At 46.6% G+C, this 10,241-nt stretch overlaps 1 protein-coding gene across 1 annotated transcript; it reads right to left on the bottom strand.

The window, feature by feature from the left end:
* Window positions 1-5,953: 5,953 nt before the first annotated feature.
* On the bottom strand, window positions 5,954-8,106 carry LOC132878088 (tripartite motif-containing protein 16-like). The gene is made up of 3 exons (XM_060913640.1): window positions 7,734-8,106; window positions 7,476-7,535; window positions 5,954-6,660 (listed from the first exon to the last, which is right to left on the bottom strand). Exons 1-3 carry the CDS (start codon window positions 8,053-8,055, stop codon window positions 6,131-6,133), a joined length of 912 nt encoding a protein of 303 aa, XP_060769623.1. The 5' UTR covers window positions 8,056-8,106; the 3' UTR covers window positions 5,954-6,130.
* Between the last annotated feature and the right edge of the window lie 2,135 nt (window positions 8,107-10,241).

Genomic DNA, 10,241 nt, shown 5'->3' with positions numbered 1-10,241 from the left:
GCCCGAGCTGCAGCACGCCTGGCCTGCCGATACCCATCAGCTGCCTCAGGAGTCCTGGAGGTCAACATGGCCCGATAGGACTCCTTCTTCAGCTTGACGGCATCCCTTACTTCCGGTGTCCACCACCGGGTTCGGGGATTGCCGCCACGACAGGCACCGGAGACCTTGCGGCCACAGCTCTGAACAGCCACGTCCACAATGGAGGTAAAGAACATGGTCCACTCAGACTCAATGTCCCCCCCTCTCCCCCGGAAGCTGGGAAAAGCTCTCCCGGAGGTGGGAGTTAAAGACCTCCCCAAAAGAGTGCTCGGCCAGACGTTCCCAGCAGACCCTCACCATACATTTGGGCCTGCCAGGTCTGTCCAGCTTCCTCCACCGCCAGCGGATCCAACTCACCACCAGGTGGTGATCAGTTGACACCTCAGCCCCTCTCTTCACCCGAGTGTCCAAGACATAGGGCCGGAGATCAGATGAAACGACAACGAAGTCTATCATCGACCTCCAACCTAAGGTGTCCTGGTGCCACGTGCACTTATGGACACCCCTATGCTTGAACATGGTGTTTGTTACGGACAAACTGTGACTAGCACAGAAGTCCAATAACAAAACACCACTCGGGTTCAGATCGGGGAGGCCGTTCCTCCCAACCATGCCCTTCCAGGTGTCACTGTCGTCACCCACGTGAGCATTGAAGTCCCCCAGTAGCACAATGGAGTCCCCAGTCTGAGCACCCCTCAGTACCTCTCCCAGGGACTCCAAGAAGGCCAGATACTCTACACTGCTATTCGGCCCGTAGGCACAAACAACAGCAAGAGCCCTCTCCCCAATCCGAAGGCGCAGAGAGGCGACCCTCTCGTTCACTGGGGTAAACTCCAACACATGGCGGCTGAGCAGGGGAGCTATAAGCAAGCCCACACCAGCCCTCCGCTGCTCAGCATGGGTGACTCCAGAGAAGTGGAGAGTCCAGCCCCTCTCAAGGAGCTGGGTTCCAGAGCCCAAGCTGTGCGTGGAGGTGAGCCTGACTATCTCTAGCCAGTACCTCTCAACCTCGCGCACAAGCTCAGGCTCTTTCCCCCCCAGCGAAGTGACATTCCATGTCCCAACAGCTAGCCGCTGTGTCCAGGGATCAGGTCGTCGAGGCCCCTGCCTTCGACTGCCACCCAATCCACACTGCACCAGCCCCTTACCGCTACCTCTGTGGGTGGTGAACCCACAGGAGGTCGGGCCCACATCAACTCTTCAGGCTGAGCCCGGCCGGGCCCCATGGGCAAAGGCCCGGCCACCAAGCACTCGCATGCGAGCCCCAACCCCGGGCTTGGCTCCAGGGTGGGGCCCTGGCTGCGCCATACCGGGCGACGTCTTGGTCCTTGGTTGTTGCTCCATTAGGGGTTTTGGTGAACTGCTCTTGGTCTGGCCTGTCACCTAGGACCTGTCTGCCTTGGGAAACCCTGACAGGGGCATAATGCCCCCGACAACATAGCTCAAAGGATCATTCAAGCACACAAACCCCTCCACCACAATAAGGTGGCAGTTCTAGGAGGGGATCAGAAATGAGTACAGGATGAAATTTGGCTCTTTTATTGTAACTTGAATTTAATAAATCAGAATGTGAGGTCTTATTTTATCCCATCAATGATGACATCAAAGAAATGGATGAAGACAAACATACACTTGATGAGGAATGAACTATAACAGAAATTGAAATTGCATTAAACCAAACGAAAAATGGTAAATCACCAGGAATCGACATTCCATGTCCCAACAGCTAGCCACTGTGTCCGGGGATCAGGTCGTCGAGGCCCCTGCCTTCGACTGCCACGCAATCCACACTGCACCAAACCCCTACCGCTACCTCTGTGGGTGGTGAACCCACAGGAGGTCGGGCCCACGTCACCTCTTCGGGTTGAGCCCGACCGGGCCCCATGGGCAAAGGCCCGGCCACCAAGTGCTCGCATACGAGCCCCAACCCCGGGCCTGGCTCCAGGGTGGGGCCCCGGCTGCATCCTACCAGGCGACGTCACGGTCCTGGATTTTTTCTCCATAGGGGTTTTTTTGGTGAACTGCTCTTGGTCTGGACTGTCACCTAGGACCTGTCTGCCTTGGGAAACCCTAACAGGGGCATAATGCCCCCGACAACATAGCTCCTAGGATCATTCAAGCACACAAACCCCTCCACCACAATAAGGTGGCAGTTCTAGGAGGGACCTCCGGGACTCCTGAGGCAGCCGACGGGTATCGGCAGGCCAGGCGTGCTGCAGCTCGGGCAGTTGCAGAGGCAAAAACTCGGAACTGGGAGGAGTTCGGGGAGGCCATGGAGAAGGACTATCGGTCGGCCTCGAAGAAATTCTGGCAAACCGTCCGGCGCCTCAGGAGGGGGAAGCAGTACTCTGCCAACACTGTTTACAGTGTGGGTGGGGAGCTGTTGACCTCGACTGGGGACATTGTCGGGTGGTGGAAGGAATACTTTGAGGATCTCCTCAATCCCACCGTCATGTCTTCCACTGAGGAGACTGAGGCTGATGACTCAGAGGTGGACTCGTCCATTACCCAAGCTGAAGTCACTGAGGTGGTTTGCAAGCTCCTCGGTGGCAAGGCACCGGGGGTGGATGAGATCCGCCATGAGTATCTCAAGTCTCTGGATGTTGTGGGGCTGTCTTGGTTGACACGCCTCTGCAACATCGCGTGGCGGTCGGGGACAGTGCCTCTGGAGTGGCAGACTGGGGTGGTGGTCCCTCTTTTTAAGAAAGGGGACCGGAGAGTGTGCTCCAATTATAGGGGAATCACACTTCTCAGCCTCCCAGGGAAAGTTTACTCCAGGGTACTGGAGAGGAGAATTCGACCAATAGTCGAACCTCGGATCCAGGAGGAACAATGCGGTTTTTGTCCTGGTCGCGGAACACTGGACCAGCTCTATACCCTTCATAGGGTGCTCGAGGGTTCATGGGAGTTTGCCCAACCAGTCCACATGTGCTTTGTGGATCTGGAGAAGGCATTCGACCGTGTCCCCTGTGGTATTCTGTGGGGGGTGCTTCGGGAGTATGGGGTTCGGGGCTCTTTGTTAAGGGCTGTCCGGTCCCTGTACAAACGGAGCAGGAGTCTGGTTCGCATTGCCGGCAGTAAGTCAGACCTGTTCCCAGTGCATGTTGGACTCCGGCAGGGCTGCCCTTTGTCACCGGTTCTGTTCATAATTTTTATGGACAGAATTTCTAGGCGCAGCCAGGGGCCGGAAGGAATCCTGTTTGGGAACCACAGGATTTCATCTCTGCTTTTTGCGGATGATGTTGTCCTGTTGGCTTCTTCAAACCAGGACCTTCAGCATGCACTGGGGCGGTTTGCAGTCGAGTGTGAAGCGGCTGGGATGAGAATCAGCACCTCCAAGTCCGAGGCCATGGTTCTCGACCGGAAAAGGGTGGCTTGCCCTCTCCAGGTTGGTGGAGAAGTCCTGCCTCAAGTGGAGGAGTTTAAGTATCTCGGGATATTGTTCACGAGTGAGGGAAGGATGGAGCGTGAGATCGACAGGCGGATCGGTGCAGCCTCCGCAGTGATGCGGTCGCTTTACCGGTCCGTCGTGGTGAAGAAGGAGCTGAGCCAAAAGGCGAAGCTCTCAATTTACCGGTCGATCTACGTTCCGACTCTCACCTAGGGTCATGAGCTTTGGGTAATGACAGAAAGAACAAGATCGCGGATACAAGCGGCTGAAATGAGTTTCCTTCGCAGGGTGGCTGGGCGCTCCCTTAGAGATAGGGTGAGAAGCACAGTCACTCGGGAGGAGCTCGGAGTAGAGCCGCTGCTCCTCCACATCAAGAGGAACCAGCTGAGGTGGCTCGGGCATCTTTTTCGGATGCCTCCTGGACGCCTCCCTGGGGAGGTGTTCCAGGCATGTCCCCCCGGGAGGAGGCCCCGGGGAAGACCCAGGACACGCTGGAGGGACTATGTCTCTCGGCTGGCCTGGGAACGCCTCGGTGTTCTTCCCGAGGAGCTGGCCGAGGTGTCTGGGGAAAGGGAAGTTGGGGCTTCCATGCTTAGACTGCTGCCTCCGCGACCCGGTCCTGGATAAGCGGAAGAAGACGAGACGAGACGAGACCAGGAATCGATGGCTTAACATCTGAATTTTTAAAATACTTTTGGGTGGATATTAAAAAAATTATTATATGCAGCATTTTTAGAATGCATTCACAAAGGATGTTTATCCCTGACGATGAAGACAGGCTTAATAACCTTGCTACCAAAACCCAAAAAAGACTTCTTGTTGCGAGACAGGGCACCATGGTGGTGTAGTGGTTAGCGCTGTCACCTCACAGCAAGAAGGTCCGGGTTCAAGCCCCGTGGCCGGTGGGGGCCTTTCTGTGTGGAGTTTGCATGTTCTCCCCGTGTCCGCGTGGGTTTCCTCTGGGTGCTCCGGTTTCCCCCACAGTCCAAAGACATGCAGGTTAGGTTAACTGGTGACTCTAAATTGACCGTAGGTGTGAATGTGAGTGTGAATGGTTGTCTGTGTCTATGTGTCAGCCCTGTGATGACCTGGCGACTTGTCCAGGGTGTACCCCGCCTTTCGCCCATAGTCAGCTGGGATAGGCTCCAGCTTGCCTGCGACCCTGTAGAACAGGATAAAGCAGCTAGAGATAATGAGATGAGATGACATGTTGCTAGACAATTGGAGACCTATAACCTTACTGTGCAATGATTATAAATTAATTGTCTTAGTATCTGCTAATCGTCTAAAGCATGGACTTGTAAAACTTGTAGACGAATATCAATCAGCCTTCATGAAGGGAAGATATATTCAAAACCACGTCCGACTGATTCTAGATATGATTGATTACCAATCAATTATTCAATTTAAGATTTTACATGGAATCAGACAAGGCTGCCCAATTTCACCAAAATTCTTTATTTAATGTACACAAATTCGAGCATACTTAACCTTGTGGAATAACAGAACCATTACTATTAATAGGAAGACTTTATTTAAACAAGAATGGAATGATAAAGTTTTAGATATTACTGATCTAATGGATGAAAATGGACATTTAATGCAATTTACTTCATTTGTAGAAGAGTTTCATTTAAAATGTGTCTATAGAGAATTTAATCAAATTTGTAGAGCTATTCCAGCTCCCTTAAGATTCATGATAAAAAATACCCTTGAATATTCAAAGGTGTCGGTCAAACTACCTGAACTGAAAATAGGTGAAGTGGAAATTGGTGAAAAATCTTATAACAAAGGAATTAGAAATGTTTTAAAATGGAAGCTATTCCTTGATTTAAAAAAATAAAAGAATAATTGAATGGAGGAACGCTAACAAATACACACTAGTTATCTTAGATGGCCAATTTCACCGACAGTGAAAGAAATTCAGTTTAAAATACTGAACAATATTTATCCAGCTGCTGAAACTCTCAGGAAAAGGTTGAATTTGCTTCTGTCTGAAAATGAGTTCAGCACAGAAACTCCATCACTGGGGGAAACATTATTCTCTTGTGCTCTTATCTTTTATTCTGCAAAGCTTTGATTGTAATATTTGAATAAAAATCCCAAACTCACAGATAAACCTGGATTTATAAGGTTCTATCTGCGGGCCAATCATCATCCAGGCTGAATATGGGATGAACACGACATCGGCAGCGTGAACCGATCATGTACTGTATGTTCTAATGGAGTTTAAATATTGTTCAATGTTTTACAATCAAATCTCAGGGTTTAGAAACAACTTCAGACTTGGAAAAAGTGAATGTGGATTTTACATCTTAGAACACAAGCAGAAAAATCAAATTCATTCCAAAAGTGATGTTTTATTTTTATATAGTGTGACCTGAACAGGTTTAAAATGTTGTTCTGTTCTGGCTTTATTACTGTTTATTAGTTATTTAATGAGACACTGCTTAATATGAAACAAACAGAACTTTATAATGCGAAGGTCATGAGATCATTTTCTTTTTAAACTTGACAAGTTTCTTGTCTGCCAGTTAATTTTTAACATTTCCTTTTTAATTATTTTAAATTATTCATCTGTTTTAATTTAAATATTAAAATGAGTGTTTTTGTGCAGCTGGATTGTGTTCTAGTGAAACAGACGACTGAGCAACAGCGTGGCAACGTGCAGGAATTTTACAGAAAACACTACACACACTTTTATTCTGGATCACACAATCTCACTGTAGAACTCCAGTAGACCCCAAACCCAGCGTATAGAGGCTGAGTGAATGTGGTGTGGACTCTGTGGAGGAGCTTCATCGTGTCAGAGACGCTGTAGAAGGACAGAGTTCCTGCACTGTAATCCACATACACTCCTATTCTGGAGGCTGATGGAACTCTGAGATCAGTCTCAATGCTGTTGTGACAGAAAGAGAGAGAAGAAGAAAAACAACCCAGTCTCCAGGACTGATTGTTGAATCCAAAACGACACTCATTACCCCGTCCTTTCCTGCTGATGTCTTTATATGAGACTGATATGGACACACCACCATTACCGCTCCACTCCACCTCCCAGTAACAGCGTCCACACACACTCTCCTTACACAACACCTGCCACCAGGAATCAAATCTCTCTGGATGATCAGAGTAACGCTGCTCTCTCTCACTCCATCTCACCGCTCTGTTCTTCTTAGACAGAATGAGGAGACGATGTGCCGTGTTGGGATCCAGAGTCAGATAACAGAAATCTAAAATAAAAGAGAAAAACAAACTGAACAATGTGAACATGAATATCCGCGCTGGGGGCGTGGTCACGAAAACAGCAGTTCGGTTGCAGTGAAAACTTTTCTCTGTAGAACCCTGTCACTCCCCCCTCCCCCCACTCTGGGCTCAAGAACACAACAAAAGGGCAATAATATAACAACCAATCAGAATTCAGATACATCCTGTTTCCAAGTAAAATTGTAACCTGTCAAAGTTCTCGAGCCCTCGTGCTGTTTTACCATTAGATCAATCACATATCAGCTTAAACTAGCATTCTAAAACTAGTTAAATATCCCACAAAAGAGAGCGACTCCCCCTGCCAGCCTCATGGAACGCAGTGGCAATACGTTGTTACTTTGCACTTTTTGTTGATCTGGGTACTAATCTTTGAGAAACTGGATTGGCAGAATGTTGCCTGTGAAGAAAAGAATGTCTTTTTATTACCCTGTGCCAAGTTAATATTCACTTCAGTGCAATTTTTAAGAGCCATAAATTGTATTTTATTTATTGTTTTTGTTGTGAGTGGTTTTGTTTGATTGTTTTATTTCTTTAGCTTATTTATTTATATTTATTGTTTACGTTCCACTGTTGAATTGAATAAGTTGACTTAATTAAAAAGTTTACTGTTCTATGAAAGGGTGTATTTGCATGATCATTATTATTTTACTAGTGGCATAAAATGGTCTTGAAAAGACAATCAACAATAATATCGTTTATCACAATAATTTCTGAGACAATATATCATCCAATAAAATTTATCATCGTAACAGGACTAGAAGTGTGTGTGTGTTAGCTGTACATTTCAGAAACTCTTCTCTGCTCTGTGGTTCTGGTTCTGAAATGATCTGAACTGCTGCAGCTGTGGAGAGAAAAACAGAAACATGAGTTTGTGTAAAAGATGGAAAGAGTTTAAAGTGATCCAGTCAGTTTATTCATTTTAAATCAGTGTTTTAGTTCAAAGTGTCGGGTGAATAAAGTGTCTGCAGAAAAGAAAGCAGGAGCATCGCTAAGAAATAACACATCACTGTGTTTCTCCAGCAGGAACAGCTCCTCTTACCATGTGGAGGGATTTTGTTGAATTCCTCCTCACAGAATTCCTCGAGTCTCTTTTTCAGATCTTCAGTCTTCTTCAGTTTCTCCACCACTTCAGCCAGCATGTTGTTTCTGCGTAGAACAGGCCTTGTAGTGAAAGTGTCTCTGCACTGAGGACAGCTGTAGACGCCCTTCTGATCCTCCTGATCCCAGCAGCCATTAATACACGCCTTACAGAAACTGTGACCACAGGAGATAGCCACCGGATCCTTCAGGAGATCCAGACACACTGGACACATGAACTGGTCCACAGAAAGCTGATCTACTGAAATACTGGCCTCGGCCATTTTCCTGAACTCACACCAAAAGAGAGAGAGAGAGATCAGTTTTGTTTTCTCTGAAATGACGAGTCACTTCCTGGTCCTGTGTGAGAAAGAGAGAGAGCTCGGAAGAGGGGGAGCACAGAGAGGTCATGAACGCTCCTCTATTAACCATTTCATCTCCTTTCAGTGCAGAAATATAACCCATGTAGCCGCACTGATTAGGATTAATTTCATGACATTTTATGAAAGTTGATTCAGTGGACTCCACTAAAATGTCCAAAAAAAACCATTTAAAAAAACAAACAAAAAAAAAAAACAACACACATTCAGAACAGTGGCGGCTGCTGGTTTTTAAAACAGGGGAAGCCCATTTTACGCATTCATCGTAAAACCTGTAGGCTGGATGTCAAAGCCTAGAAACGTGTGCCTCATTAGCACAGTGAACTAGACAACCCTACCCAGTGGCAGAAAGTATTTTTGCTTGTACATTTCATGTTATAGTCTGGCTTGCCAGGCTAGTGCCTCATATCCTTAATCAAAAATATCAAACATCCAAAAATCACTGGCTATTCAACAAAGAGCCTTGAACATCATACCCTGATATGCAACACAGAGTCTTTAACACAACACCCAGCTGTGCAACACATCCTTGAACATCTTCTGCAACACAGTCTGGAAGTTCATAACCAGGTAGGCTATGCAACACACAGAACCTTGAATATTATACCCAGGTATAACCTATAACACAGAGCCCACCATTCTCTTAACATTACTGAATAAACACACTTCAGATTCATGAACATTATATGATGCACACTATTGATACACAAATTCTGCCCTCCGCTCCTTTTCCAGAAAATGGTCTGTGACCCTGTCATACCAGCTGGTTGTGCTTTCCAGAGACTTCAATTTCTGTTAGCAGCTAGCACTGCAGATCCCAATAAGGCTCAAGCGAGCCTACAACCAGATTGAACTACAAATGAAATAAACGAGTGAATTCACGAATGATCAAACTGATAGAATGGATGAAAGTTAACAGAGCACAATGAGTAATATTTACATTTATTTACAGAGTAATGTACAGAGACATCAATGAGAAGAAACGTTTATATGAAAAGAAATTCGGACAGCACTTTGGCACACGACTACACTTTCTCGACATCCGCTAGGGACTGATCATGCTTCCGTGTTCCTCGCCGACGCCGAAGTACAGAGCCCACCCTCCTCATGTCTTTCAAACACTACCTCCAATAATCCTTCATCAGCCTGGCTTCTTGCCCCTCCCACTGTCTCGTTAGTCCCAGAGAAGCCCGGCTTCCCTGGAAGTGACGATTTTGTCGATTTTAACCAATAACAACTAACCGAAATTGGCTGTTCAGAGCCGTCTCGTAGACTGCAACGGATACCCGGCTGCCAGCCATAGAGCCCATTGAAATAAGAAAGGTTACAGACAGTGTTGCCAGATTGGGCGGTTTTAAGTGCATTTTGGAGGGTTTTGAACATATTTTGGCTGGAAAACATCAGCAGTATCTGGCAACCCTGGTTACAGCCTGGCAGTAAAGGTGATTCTCGTAGCGAACTGCAAGTTCGTCAGACATCACTCAAATAAGTTACAGGATAGTTATGAACGTAAATACAATCTTGGGCATACATTATGTTATGCAAGTTATTGTTTTAATGAGAATTCAACGTCATAGATGCCGCAGTTTGCGGAGAGAATTTTAGGGGAAGCTTGGCTTCCCTTGTTGTCTCTGAGAAATCGCCCCTGATTCAGAAAAATCTGGAAGTCCAACTCTCTTCATCTAAAGGGTTTGAACACAAACACAATCCATCTCTTTTGTTTTCTCCATCACAACACACTTCCGACCTTCACTAATTCACACATTCCCTCCTCTTTCTTGTCGAATTCAGGAAGAAACTTTCTGTCCAGGAAATGCAGAAGAGAACATCGCAATATTAATGACTCAGCAGCCAGAAAGATAAAGGTTTACATGATAAAAAGATGATGTTTTATTGATCATTTAAACAAGTTACAGGAAACTTGTTTTCCTTTTTTATCTGTATATTTTGTGTATAATTGTATACAACTGTGTTCAGTACAGTTGGCAGAGACATGTTTATCGCTGTCAGCCATCTGCTTTGGTTCATTATCCTTCTGAAAAATCCACTTCTGTTGGTTGAATCATTTCTCTGCAGATTTCTGAAAGTTC

Source organism: Neoarius graeffei, chromosome 2, assembly GCF_027579695.1.
Source record: "Neoarius graeffei isolate fNeoGra1 chromosome 2, fNeoGra1.pri, whole genome shotgun sequence".
Taxonomy (NCBI): domain Eukaryota; kingdom Metazoa; phylum Chordata; class Actinopteri; order Siluriformes; family Ariidae; genus Neoarius; species Neoarius graeffei.
Note: the sequence above shows the minus strand (reverse complement) of the source record. Positions and strands in the feature narration are given on the sequence as shown.

Coding starts and splice junctions, on each gene's coding strand:
- LOC132878088 (XM_060913640.1), bottom strand. CDS start 8,055: ATGGCCGAGGCCAGTATTTCAGTAGATCAGCTTTCTGTGGACCAGTTC. Junction 7,536..7,733: donor CAACAAAATCCCTCCACATG/GTAAGAGGAGCT, acceptor TTCTCTCCACAG/CTGCAGCAGTTCAGATCATT. Junction 6,661..7,475: donor CAGAGAAGAGTTTCTGAAAT/GTACAGCTAACA, acceptor CTTTTATTTTAG/ATTTCTGTTATCTGACTCTG.